Source organism: Prinia subflava, chromosome 12 (assembly GCF_021018805.1).
Source record: "Prinia subflava isolate CZ2003 ecotype Zambia chromosome 12, Cam_Psub_1.2, whole genome shotgun sequence".
Taxonomy (NCBI): domain Eukaryota; kingdom Metazoa; phylum Chordata; class Aves; order Passeriformes; family Cisticolidae; genus Prinia; species Prinia subflava.
In genome coordinates, this window is record NC_086258.1 from 9726393 (window position 1) to 9739889 (window position 13497).

General features: G+C 41.4%; 1 protein-coding gene across 1 annotated transcript in view; it reads left to right on the plus strand.

Moving 5' to 3' along the window:
- Positions 1-13497, plus strand: part of RABGAP1 (RAB GTPase activating protein 1) — a 59744-nt gene that overhangs the window by 9505 nt on the left and 36742 nt on the right. The window contains exons 3-12 of the mRNA XM_063409879.1: positions 2189-2423; positions 2840-3044; positions 3613-3787; positions 4058-4215; positions 5038-5148; positions 5794-5860; positions 6252-6354; positions 7534-7703; positions 10271-10445; positions 11035-11128. Coding sequence (XP_063265949.1) covers positions 2189-2423; positions 2840-3044; positions 3613-3787; positions 4058-4215; positions 5038-5148; positions 5794-5860; positions 6252-6354; positions 7534-7703; positions 10271-10445; positions 11035-11128 — 1493 coding nt within the window. The remainder of the gene's footprint in view (positions 1-2188; positions 2424-2839; positions 3045-3612; positions 3788-4057; positions 4216-5037; positions 5149-5793; positions 5861-6251; positions 6355-7533; positions 7704-10270; positions 10446-11034; positions 11129-13497) is intronic.

Sequence of the window (13497 nt, forward strand, 5' to 3'; positions counted from 1 at the left end):
TAGGGTGGTGGTTTCTTTGCTCAGCCTCAGGCGTTTATCAAGTGCACGTGTTTATTGTTCCCTTCTGCCCTTGGCTGTGCCCCGTGCTGGCAGCTGCCTCTGCTTTTGGGGCTGCAGGAGGGTTTCAGGCACCTTCATGTGCCTGTTCCCATGATGTGAGGAATCCATGGTTGTGTGAGAAACCTTGGGTGGCATGAAGTTAACCTTGCTTTGTGTTTTAGGCCTGGCTTTGCAGGCAGCTGGTTTGTTGTGCTTGATTTTTGGGGCTATGAGAACAGCAGGGCTCCTCTAGTCCAGATGTGTGGTTACTATTAAAACTGTGGTTACTGTGCCTTTTAAAATTCTTTTTGAGGGTAGTCTGGGATGAGAAGAAAAGCTTTCTTGGAGAAATAAGTTTAAATTGCTTTTTAAATGAGGTTTTGATGATGATATTTTAGAATATCTATGAGGGTTTTTTTATTTTTACATGCCTGTTTTCTGTAAGCCACTTGAATTTGTGTTTTACCTGTCACTACTATTTTTGGGAAATTTTATTTTCAAGATCATGTTTTATAGATGTAACATCTAGATATGTTATTCATACTGATGGTTTTACCAAATAGAGTAGATCACTGTTCAGATCTTTTGGCTTTTAATCTTGATAGAATAGAACCTTTTTCATGTACGTTTTATACTAATACCAGTACAACATGTAGTTCTCACTGGATACAAATTTTTCACCTTCCTTTTCCAAACCAAAGTCTGCTGACTATGAGGAAAGGTGTATCAGATGCAGTTTTTTACCAGAATGAGTTTTAACTTCAGGTTTCATATAGAACAGGTTCTGTAAGCTAGAAAAACTAGGTTTTTAATATATAGCCTTTAAAGGGCTGACAGGACACTATAATTAATTAATTCTGTTTTGTTGCAAAACATAAACTCCATACAGTAAAGGAACATGGTGCATCTTCCATCGTCATCATCTTTCTGATTAATGCCTGCAAAGACCTGAATAATAAACCTGATGCTTGGAAACCTTCTACCTTTGATGACCTCATGCTTGTGCAAGATTTTTCCACAAGGAATCACTCAAAGTAATACCAAAACTGTTGGGAGGAAAATGGAAATCTGTGGATTTCTGTAGCTGGTTGCAGGTGACAGATGCCTCCCTCTGTGGGTGTACAGCTGAGTAAGGCAGTTACCCTGTCCTGCTCCTGGCAGGTGATCACAGCACACGAGTGTATTTTAATCTGTACAAAAAGTGACATTCTGTTTGCATCAATTTCAAGAGCATAAATGTCTCTTGTTGTTGTTTAGATTCTGTAGCAGAACAGTCACTAGGTTGTTACTTTCTGGGGTAGTTGCGTAATTTGGATTTTATTAGCTGGCGTGTAGCATCTTAAATAAGTGAGTTTACAGAGTGGTGAGAATATGGAAGTGCTCCTGGGGTTGGGTTGTGGTGTCAGCAGGAAAAACCAGCAGCAGCTGAAGTGTTAGAAGCAAGTACCTTATGCTGATGGCATCTGGTAAATACTCTGTAAACTTATTAATTGCAGAGGAGTGGACAAAGAGTTTGTGTAGGAGCGGTATCTGAGAGTTTCCTGAAATGAATGCCTTCATTCCCTTCCCATTTCAGGACCATATTTCACACTGTTGAGGTGGCTTCATGCTTTCATGTGGACTTCAATGAGCTCAGGGTCAGGCTGCAGCCGAGCACTAGGAAACAAAGCAATGCTGTTACCTCTCCTCAGCATCAGAGCATAATCTTGTCCCAGATGCTTCTCTTCCCGTGAAACCTTGCTGTCTTGCCCATGAACCATGTAACATTTAATTATATTTGTCCCTTTGTGGTACTAATCTGAGAATTGTTATAGTCCGTACTGTGGGCATCTGTAAGGTTCTCTGTCAAAGGTAGTCTTTGTAGTTGGTGATTAAAGACTAGTTTGAAAGTAATCTCCTTGCTTTTTCTAGTGCTAGAAAATTCCTGCTTTGAGCCTGTAGATTTGTTAGGGCAGGGAGGATATAATCCATGCTGGTGAGCGTTTGCACCCCGCAGTTTGTGTTTATGGTTGTAACTGGGTTAAATTTGTTGACTGCTGCTTTGGCTGGTAAATAAAAAGCCTTGTGAATGACCCTGTGCCTGAGGGGTGGTTTTTGTTGTTTGAACAGTCTTTTCCTCTTTTTTGTGTCCCAACCCTGTGGCTCTCAGATTGTGGGGAATGGAAGCGAGCAGCAGCTGCGGCGGGAGCTCGAGGACGTGCTGATGGACCCACCCATGGAGGATCAGTCCAGTGAGCGGGACCATGGAGAGGAAGTCAGAACTGATGGAGATGGGGAAGAACCTGTTGTCCTGGAAGCGTCAGCATCCTCTACCATTAACCCAGTGTCGGTGGCAGGACTGCAGAAACCAGAAATGAGCTTGCCAGTGAAACCATCCGAAGGAGGTTAGGAAAAAAAAAGGGGGAAATGCCTGGTAATATCTTAGGAATTTGTTTTTTGTGGGGAAAGTGAAGAGAATTTAGGTACAGGTGTGGTCACTAGCCTTTCTCCATGTCTCACATTGTAATCACTTAGTGCAGTAAATTCCAGGTTATCTATATAATGCAAGAGTTAATATCTGCTGAACTGCCCTGTCTTCTGGAAACACTGCTATACCAGCACTGAGATGTGTGCACAAATATTAACCTTACTTGCCTGGCTGTGTAAAATACAAGTACAGGGCTCTCCTACAGTGTTTTGACCGGGCCTGACTTCTCTGTTCTTAGCTTCATGTCTCCTATTCCGTGGGCAGTGAGTGTCTGACAGTGCCCCTGTGGGTGCCTTGCCTTGTTTCTCACTCTCCCCTCGTGGTGTGCCCTAGACTGTGAGGACCTGAGCCCGTTCACGCCGGTGACGGACGAGGACAGCGTGGTGTTCAGCAAGCTGACGTACCTGGGCTGCGCCTCGGTGAACGCCCCGCGCAGCGAGGTGGAGGCGCTGCGCATGATGTCCATCCTGCGCGGCCAGTGCCAGATCTCCCTGGACGTCACCCTGTCCGTGCCCAACGTCTCCGAGGGCACCGTCAGGTATCGGGGGCTCTGCCTTTGTCTTAGCTCCTTTGGCAAGCTCAGGGTTTACCTGGCTTGGATTTTCTGCAGTGGGAACAGGGGGTTTTATATTGGGAACAGTGATGCTTTGTTTACTAAGCACTCTGCCAAAAAGTGCTGTGATGATCCAAGCTGTCCCCAAAGCCATAGTGAGACTGATTAGTGATGAACTCTTGGGAAATAGCCTGGAAAGCAGTTTCTAGCAGTTTTCTAGCAGTAGAGCTAGAAAATGTCTTATACACAAGGCTTAACAGAGGTGTCTGTCCACTGCCAAATATTAGTGTAACTTTCTGAAGACTAATCCCTGAAAACCGTGGGGAAGTTATTGATGGAAACATCTGTGGCATTGTACTTTTTTTATGCTGTTCAATTTAAATATTGTTATTGTGGTTGTGCTTTGGGGTAAATGACAGTCAAGAGCTAGTTTTTATGGTGTACTTTCTCTAGGAGGTATGAAATTGTTAAAGCTTGCAAGTTATGTCTGGCTGAAATAATTCTTATAAAGGTGCAAGCTTGCTTTTTTTCCCCCCTCTCTTTATTTTAACAGACTTTTAGATCCTCAGACAAACACAGAAATAGCAAATTATCCAATCTATAAAATCCTTTTCTGTGTACGAGGGCACGATGGGACCCCTGAAAGTGATTGCTTTGCTTTCACTGAAAGCCACTACAATGCAGAACTCTTCAGGATTCATGTCTTCCGATGTGAAATCCAAGAGGCTGTAAGTGCAAGCTTTTTGTCAAATGGTAATTATGTACGTGTCAATGTTATTACTGAAATTTAAGCGAAGTTTTTCAGGCACTTCAGAAATAATGTAATCCATCCACCAACAAACCTTAGTTATGGGATAATGCACGGTTAACAGTTTATCCTAAGAAGCGTAAAAAAGCAGTTAATTGGATGCTAAAACGGAATGATTTTGGTACAATTTGTTGTGAATTAGTGACGATCCAGGCATGTTTGAGCTGCCGTTTGTGCCCTCTGGCTGCAGGTGAGCCGGATCCTGTACAGCTTTGCCACTGCCTTCCGGCGCTCCGCCAAACAGACCCCGCTCTCAGCCACTGCCACCCCCCAGACCCCCGACAGCGACATCTTCACCTTCTCCGTGTCCCTGGAAATCAAGGAAGATGATGGGAAGGGTTATTTCAGGTACAGACTCTTCTGTTGGAAAATGAGAGAATAGAGAGTGTGAGGCGGAGGTGGTCCCTAAATTCTCTTCTTGAAAGTTTCCTGTTCTAGTTTAAATGAATCCCAGACATAAGTATTTTTGGGAAAAAATACAGTAATAACTCTCTGGACTAGGTAATCGTGGTTGTTCAACTGAACATTGGTGCTACCTGCAATGTGCTTTTCCTATTTTGTTTTTTTCTATTGTCTTTTCAGTCCTTTGCAATGCCTTTTAAGTTGTGCTCAGCAAAATTGCTGCTGAAGCTGAAAGTGCATCATTGTCACCGTGCTGCTGAGAATATTGATGCTGAGACTTCAGCGTGTGATTGGCACTGAAGTGTAGTTACATGTTTTCCTCCTCTTTTTGCAGCATTTAGCAAGGCTTCTCCTGTGCAAAAAGAAGGGAAATAGTCTGAGGGTTGCTCACTCCTTGGCTGGCTGGTGTCGTGCCCCAGCAGCCACATCCCTGTGAGAGCAGGCAATATGCACTTTCTTATAGGTGATACTGTATGTTACATGGGAATCAATACCTAAAAACTGTTGGAATTAGCTGGAGGTCTTACAGTACTGACCCCCACAGTATAAGTCCCCAGTTTGTATTTTGTAAACGGCATCCTTGGTTTTCACCTAAATCTGTTGCCATTTCTTTCACGTTATTGATCACAGCATGCAAGGAAGAAAGGTTTTGAGTGCTATGGTGGAAGGAGCTGCACCAGTGTCTGATGCTGGGTTTGGTATATCCAAGGAATGCAGATAAATGATCCCCTGAGATTTTTTTTCCTTTCCTTTCCTCATGAATAACAGTGCAGTTCCCAAAGACAAGGACAGGCAATGCTTCAAACTCCGCCAGGGGATTGATAAGAAGATAGTGATTTATGTGCAACAGACAACGAATAAAGAACTTGCTATTGAAAGGTAATGTCATCAATTTTTAAAAGATTCCTAATCTGTTTAATATTAGTATTTTGCCTCTGAGGGAGCAGGTCAGTAATTATTCTGTGGATGCTCCATTTGTGTGATTTAGTGCCACACTTCTCTTGAGTGTGGTAAACCAGAGGATGAAGTGGGACATACCTGTGTGGGCCAGAAGTCTTTGTGAAAAGGCCAAAATGAAATCATAAAAGAGGTCCTGGTGTTTCATCTGATCCTTGTCTCTACTGAAGGGTAAATTCTATGCAAATATGTCTAAAAAAACCCAAAAAAAGCCACCAAAGGAAGGGCAGAAAACTGCAGGCCAAGTAATGTAGTATAAGGAACCCTTGTTAGCAGTGACTTTATTACACTAAGGTAATGGAGCAATTTCCAGGCTGCTGTTAGCAGGGTAAAACCATTTTGTAAATATGCTTCTGAAATCTTGCTGGACATTTTTGATGTTGGCTTGACTTTGTTTTGCTGGACATGCTTGATGCTGCTTTCAAATGTCAAGATGTGTTGATGTTTGTCACTGGATTCATGGGCTGTTTGTGATGTATGACAGCAAATACTTAGATAAGAAATGTTCATGGTTTGTTTATGAGCATGTCTAATTTTGCAGTTGCATTTTTTTGCCTGGCTTTGCAGATGTTTTGGCCTTCTCCTCAGCCGTGGGAAAGACGTTCGGAGTGGCGACATGCACCTTTTGGATTTGGTAAGGATCTCTCCTAGCAAAATGCAGTAAGAGTTTTGGTTATGGTTGTGCATGATCCCAGGATGGACAGAGCCCCCTTCTGCAGTTGTTGGTGGGAATTAAAGTTCCACTGCTGAGGGTGAGGCTCTGGGCAGCTGAGTGGAATCCCTGCCTCTGCTGCTCAGTTAGAACAAGACCCGGTGCTTGGTCAAGGGACTTGCCCAGTTTTACAGTCAGTCATAACTGTTCTCATTCAGGGCCTGAAATAAGAAACATGGAACCTTATTTTTAGACATGCTGAATATTAAAGTGCTGTGCTTTGAACATGGTAGCTGCATTCATGGGGCTGGCACTACATATGGAGAAACTTCTTTAATTTAAAAAAAAATACATAAACTTACCTTGTTTCCAGGAGTCCATGGGTAAAAGTTCTGATGGGAAATCATACGTGATCACTGGGAGCTGGAATCAAAAGTCTCCACACTTCCAGTTTGTAAATGAAGAAACACCAAAAGGTATGAATGTTGCCAGATGTTATCCCTAGGCAGGGAAATTACTCCCATAGTGGGCATTGGATCCATTTTCTTTTCTCTTCAGAAAAATCCCACAAAAGACTTTCACAGGATGGGATAGATTCTGAGAAAGTAGGGTGTTAAATGCCACATCAAATTAAAAAAAAAAGACAAATAAAAGGAAACATGTTCAGTAATATGTTGTAGGAACCGTGTCCTAGTAGGAGGCTCTGCAGGTGTGGAGCAGGATGCAGGTGCTCTGGGCACCACTGGAGCTTTTTAAGAATCCCTTTGAGAATTGCACTAAATGACTTCTGCAGGCTCTTGCTTTGCTCAGTGTCTTGTGGTCAGTTCAGATCTTTCCAAACCCAAGTTTTTAATTAACCAGAAGGATTCCTATACCCGTGAAAATGAAAGTAAACCACTCCATCATCCAAAAATATCTGATATTGCACTGCTCTCCCAAGTCCTGACAGAGACTGTCATTACTTCTTTGAAGATGTCAGCTGAATTATCATCTTTTCAATCTCTTGTCACTGCTGTGTGCCAGAGGTTGGGAAGTTAATGGGAATTGACTGGGCAAAGTCAGAAAAGTCAGCTGGGCACAGTCTGGTGTGGAGTGGATGCCATCCTGCCTGAAGGACACAATTTATCATTCCCTGCCAGAGAGATCTCATAGGTCACTGAGCCCTCTTGCCTTCTGGTGGAGCTTCAGAGTGTGTAGTCAATGTTTGGAATGTCACAGCTGAGATGGTCTTAAATGCCTTTAATATCATGGTCTTAAACACTTAAGTAACTTCTAAAACCAAAAAGAATTGAAGTGTGATTAGGCTGGATGGCAGGAGAGCTGCACTGTGCAGTTAAGTGCACAGATCCTCTATAATGTTTAATGAAGGTTTTGGATACATTTCAGTGGAATTGAAAAAGCAGAATTTTATTCTCTTGAACAACATCATTTTTCTGTCTTGAAGGCTGCAGTTTCCTTACTCTCTAGTGGATATTATACAGTGATCCAATTTCCCTGTTTTGAAACTTAGAGGGTTTTCAGATGTTAACTGAGGGGGAAAATCGATTCTGAAAAGGAAAGTTTCCTTTGTTCTTCCATGTTACTGGGAAAGGGCTTATGGAATATTGTATATGAAATACTTATTTTCATCTTGTGGCTTCATTTTCTCTCTCTAGATAAAGTGTTGTTCATGACCACTGCTGTGGATTTGGTGATAACTGAGGTGCAGGAGCCCGTTCGATTCATTCTGGAGACTAAAATCAGAGTTTGCTCACCTAATGAGAGGCTGTTCTGGCCCTTCAGCAAACGCAGCTCAACTGAAAATTTTTTCTTAAAACTGAAACAGGTAATGTGTTAAAAAATAAAGAAATAAAATTGACAGTTAGTAGGCTGTTTCTCCCTATGATGGCTAAAACCTTTACTAATATAATATTGATAATGCAATATTTTCCTCCTGAATCAAAGAGCTAAAATAAATGCACTTCACTTTAGAGAAGCTGCCCTTTATTGTGCTGATTGTTGCTGGCTATCTGCAGTTCCCATAAAGAGCCTGAAATAGCTTTTTTGATAGCTTTGATGAGTCTGCAAAGTTACAGAGAGGCTTCAGGATTTCCCAGCCAAACCACAGCAAGAAAAGGAGCAGAGGGTTTATCTGCAAACTGAGGCCATGCTGAGACCTGCTGCCATAAGGGTGTAGAGGGGTAATTGTGAAATGAAGGGTTAAGAGAAGAAAAAAAGTCCTTGCTGTAATCCTGGTGACATGGTGTCTGATATATCACCAAACTTATTTTATCATACAAATTGAACATTTCTTTTGAAGTTTTTTTAGATGAGCAAACATCCACATGAAATTCCAAAGGAATGTATTTTTTGTCAAAGTCTGGTTTCCCCTTCTTCATGGTTGGAAACAAGGATTTCACACATACCCCAAGTTTGCCCTGGGGGGAAAAAATCCAAGCAACCACCAAAAATCCCTAGAACTTGTTAAAAATTTTTACTGTTTTTTCCAACTTACTTTTTTACCCGTCCAGTAAAAATGGAAGCATTATTTCTGTCCAGAATATTCCTAATAACAGTACAAGGCAATAACTTAGTCTCAAAATAAGGCTGGTAAGTTGAAGGTCCAAGTCACTGAAGAGATCATGTACTTGAAGTAGCTGCTGTTCTTCTGCTCTAGAAATTATTGTTCTGAAATGAAAGTCCTTTTTAAAAACTGGAAATGTATAAAAGCAAATAACAATGTGGATGTACGTGCTCTCTCAAGGCTTAGCAATTCTGGCTGCAGCCCAAAAAGAAAGCAGTGTTGGAGTCCTGATTTCTTGATAAGAGCTCTTATTTAAAGAGGTTTGGAGTTGAGCAAGAGGCTTTTCTTCATTCTTTTTACACTTGCCTTTAAGTGCTAACAAAGAATGGCATCTGGGTAGTAACAAAGATGCAGTTCACCAAGGATTCTTTTTCTGTGTTAAAAAAACCCCTTCAAAATACAAGGTGGAAAAATTCTTCATGGATGAGCTCAGCCTTTTTATGTAGAATATTTCTGAGGTAGAACATGGAGATGTTGAGCAGTAAAGGCTGTTGGGCTATAAATACTCTACAGCCTCCAAAAGGTGCCTTTTCTGTTTGGCAGTTTAAAGGAAGCTTATCTTAGTGAGCTAATTCTGGATCTTTTGTCTTACCAAATTCACAGACATTGTGACTTATCTTGGCCAGGGCTCTTTTTCCACAGACACTGTGGGGTTATCCAACTTCCAGTGTTTACTAATGGAAGATTATCAAAACTCGTAGTGGAAGCAACAAATATAGAATGTCCTGCCTGATAAGCCTGGAAGGGAAACCTGTTTCTGTGGAGTCATGATTAGCCTATTAAAAATACAGCTGTGGAGAATTGGCTTATCTTGCTTTGGCAGGGTTTCTGTATTCGGAAATAGTGAAAGTAGAGGGATTTTATTGCTCCGATTACATTTAGTGATTTAGTCATTTTTAGTTTTGATGCATTTCTCTTCATTTTTAATGCTCCAAAGAATAAAATTGAGCACTGGGAGCTTAGTGTGGAGTATAATTATAAATCTTATTTCCCTCTTTTCTTCACCTTCTCTTTTCTGTTGTCTATTTTTATTCATTTAGGAAAAAGGATTCTAAGTCCTTAAAATGTATTAGAATTTTAGAAGCGCTTCACAAAGAAAAATCCTTCCTTAAGGGGAAAGGAAGGTACCAAAGCATTGAAAATCATGGAGAAACAGGGCCACAGAGTAGACTTTGGGACTCAGCAATTTCTGTTCCTGCAGCAGGGTATACACAGAGTTGGAAGCTTTGCTAAGACCATTGCTGTGGGAAAATCATGGAATCCCAGGCTGGTTTGGTTTGGAAGGGACCTTAAAGCTCATCTCATCTTGTTCAAATAAATATGAGCAAATTTTATAAGACTACTTTTGCCACCATCAGTATCCCCAGAAACCTTTTCTGTTTTGGCTCATTTTATAAATTCTCTTTGAAGAATAATTTGGCATAATTTTAAAGGTTTTGCTCTCAGTTTTCCACAACTGTTTAAATAAAGGCAAAGTTGCTGCATGTGGAGGAACCTTTATCTCTTAGAGCACAGATGCATTTATAGCTTTAAAAAGCAGTGCATTTCTGTCCAGCTCATTTATGGTTGGAAGGGTGAGCTGCCCGTGGATGCCACATCCACACTTGTGCCTGTGACAGGCACTGTGCCTTGGGAGCAGCACGCTCCCAGCACATTTCATGGCACCAGGGGCACTGACAGCCTGCACCTTGCATTAAAGCGTGTCCCAGGTATGAACATTCCCACTGTGGGATGGGATGGAAGGTGTTCCTCAGCTTTCCCATTCCAGAGCCTTAGGAAGGGATCTGGACTTGTGTGGCTTCCTCAGTGAGATGAGCCTTGTTTCCTAGATCAAGCAAAAGGACAGGAAGAACAACTCGGACACGCTGTATGAGGTGGTGTGCCTGGAGAGCGAGTCAGAGAGGGAGAGAAGGAAAACCACTGCCAGCCCCTCGCTGCGCCTGCCCCAGTCGGGGTCACAGGGCTCCATGATCCCATCCCCTCCAGAGGATGATGAGGAGGAAGGTAAGGAGCTCCTGTGCTTTGTGGACTGTGAGAAAGGGCAGGTGGTGAATAACGTGGTTATAAAAGATACAGGATCCCTGCCTGATTGAGAGATTGTTTCTTGCTGGAATACTGCAGGATTCAATACCCAGTGTCCTGGCATTCCTGGTCAGCCTCTCCCTTGTCTGGCACTTCAGTGTCCCTGCTCTTCTCAGCCCAGGCCTCCTGTGAAATGTGACAATGTGAGAAAGACTCCTAAAACTGGGGATTCTCATGAAGCTTCTGCCCCTCCCTGAGCAGCTGTGAGCAGGTTTGAGAGCAGAAAGGGAAACTGGTGTTGTTTGGAAGTGTCAGCAGGCAGTGTTTCAGTGGAGAGCCATCTGTGAGGGATGAAACTGTACCAGGACCTGCCCAGCTTGAAACATAACACATTTTCCAGAACTTCTTCTGCTTTTAAAAAATTCTTTTAAAACAAACCATCACCACTTCTGGGTATAGAAACATCTGGCTCTGAGCTGAAATGGATATAACTTGGGTTTCTGCTTTTCCACTTTTCCTGCTGGCCTTCCCTGTGCCTTTGGCTGAAGTGTCCCTTCTGTTCTCTTGGCAGACAATGATGAACCACTCTTAAGTGGTTCTGGAGATGTTTCCAAAGAGTGTGCAGAAAAAATTCTTGAAACGTGGGGAGAGCTGCTGTCCAAGTGGTAAGTGGCAAAATCATATTCTGAAAACTACATTTCTGAATATTCTCATTCTCTTTGCTTCTTCTGCTTGGAGTTTTTATTTCCAGAGGCCTTTTGGTATAAGATTAGTTTGGATTTAGTTCTCTGTACATCCCCACAACACCCCTTATTCTCTGGCTTGATGTTTTCTGATTTCTTTAGAGAGTGTTCTAAATATTTTAATTTTTCATTGCATGCTTAATATATAAAAATTCACTTATGCTGTGTCTTTAGTTGGTTCTGTCTTAAAATGATTATTCTATTTATCTTCAGGTTCCTTGGGATTTTGTTAAAGGAAAACCTAAGTAGTATAAAGAAAATGCAGCTCTTGCTTTGTCTGTTTTGCACAGATCACTTCCATTCCTCTTTGTAATTCTGACTGGGTTCACAGCCAATTCTTCCTGCAGCTGTCACATCCTAGTGACTGTAGCTTAAGAAATGGGAGATTTGGACTTGGATAGAGAAGATGTTTTTCCTCCCTTATCTAAAGGAAGGCTCCAGAGCCTGCCAAGAAGGAAGTACATGAGCTCTGCTGTTGTTTCCCTGGAAAATGTCAGTGTACAGGGAGAGTTTTTCTTGACAGTCCATTGCTAATGCAACACAGTCCTCCTTTGATGGGGGATTTTTTATTCATCTTGAAGTAGCCTGAGCAGTTCCAAAGTTGATACGGATTGTTGTAGAATTCAGAGGTTTTATTAGGTTTTATTTTTTCCTCACAAGGGGAGATGATGGGCAGCATAAGATTGAGCTCACACAGGCTTCATTTTAAGTCTGGCTTTAATTGTGGCCTTTTGCTTCCTGGAGTCAATGAGAGCAGGGCAAGGGCTGAAGTCAAAGGCTGAGTGGGGTATTGGATCTGAGGAGCAGGACAGCAGAGATTGGAGTCAATCAGCTTAAATGAGGAAAAAGTGTTGATGTGACCACTTAGACAGGAATCTCTTCACATTAAAATGATAACTATTTAGTATTTTCTGCACTTATTATTTATTTGAATAAGTAGTCTTCCTTCCAGTCTGATTTTGCACTAAGTGGACACATTTATAAGAGGGGGAGGCTGTGGTAAAATGATACATGAACCCTTTTCCCTCTCCTAATTTAGAGAAACATCTTTCCCAGATGAGCTCTCTGCATCTGCTGCTGTGAGAAAGTTTCTTTCAACTTGAATTATTTTGTAACTCTTCCAAGGGCTCAAAGATAATTAAGGCACCTGACTCCCATTGGAAACGTTTTGGCAGCTCTAAGAGGATATGAAATGCTTCTGTGCTAATACTGGCAACAACTTTAATATGTGTTAAAGGGCTTTCCTTCTTAACTGAAAAAGTGTATTTGGAAGCAATGATCCTCCAGCTTTTAACATAAGAGGATTGAAAATCATAAAAATCAGACTTCAGGTAGTTTCATGCTAGTTTTTTAGAATTGTGTAATTAGATTTGTATAGTAATTAAATATTTGGTATTTTGTGATACCAAAGAATATTTGGCTGCTGTTTCATAACTGCTGAGTCATACAATTTTCTCATTTCAGAAATAGTTTGGAAGAATCCAGTAGTGTGTTGCCTTTAGTCTGCAGCCTTCATGACTGTATTCATTGGAACTGCTGTTGTGCTTCCTCTGATCTCAGATTTAGGCAAAGCAGTTTTATAGGCATTTACAAAAACATTGACTATTTCGCATATAGGAAGTACTTTATACAAAAATACTTACATAATATAAAAGCATAATAAATGCTCTATAAATATATGTCTATAGGTGTGGGTATATATTGATATAAATGTAACTGTTATATAAATATAATTTTTCTTTTAGTTGATTTCTTTTAGAGAAAGCACAGTGAAGGAGGACATGATGGTCCTGTGTTCTGTGCAGTAAATACTGATTTAAATGTCTGTCTTGTTAATCTCTAGATTATTATGTCAGAACACTGTAGACTTGAGAAAGGCAATAGGGAGTCCCAGTCTGTGTAAAATTGTCATCCACATGTCTGTCAGACTGTTACAAACATTAATAAATGCCAGTTTATTAAGAACATAATGCAGTTGATGTGACACAAGTTCATTTTTCTGCCTGGCTTTGTCTGTCAGTTCTCTTGATCATTTTATCCAGAAGTTTGTTTTTCAGTAACTGCAGAAAAATTGCCATTTCTATGATTTAAGCCGTGTGTCTTTTGGGGATTTTTATATATAAGCCACAAATGAGCTGTTCAGCTTAATGTGCTGCAAGTGCATAAATTATCCGTAGGTTTAGTTTTTACGGCGTGCAGTGCTGTAATTTATGAGCTGTCAGTGGTCTGTGTGGAAGGAGCTGTTCAGCTGGGGCTGCAGTGGAGGGATGCAGTTAGATAACCACGAGAGG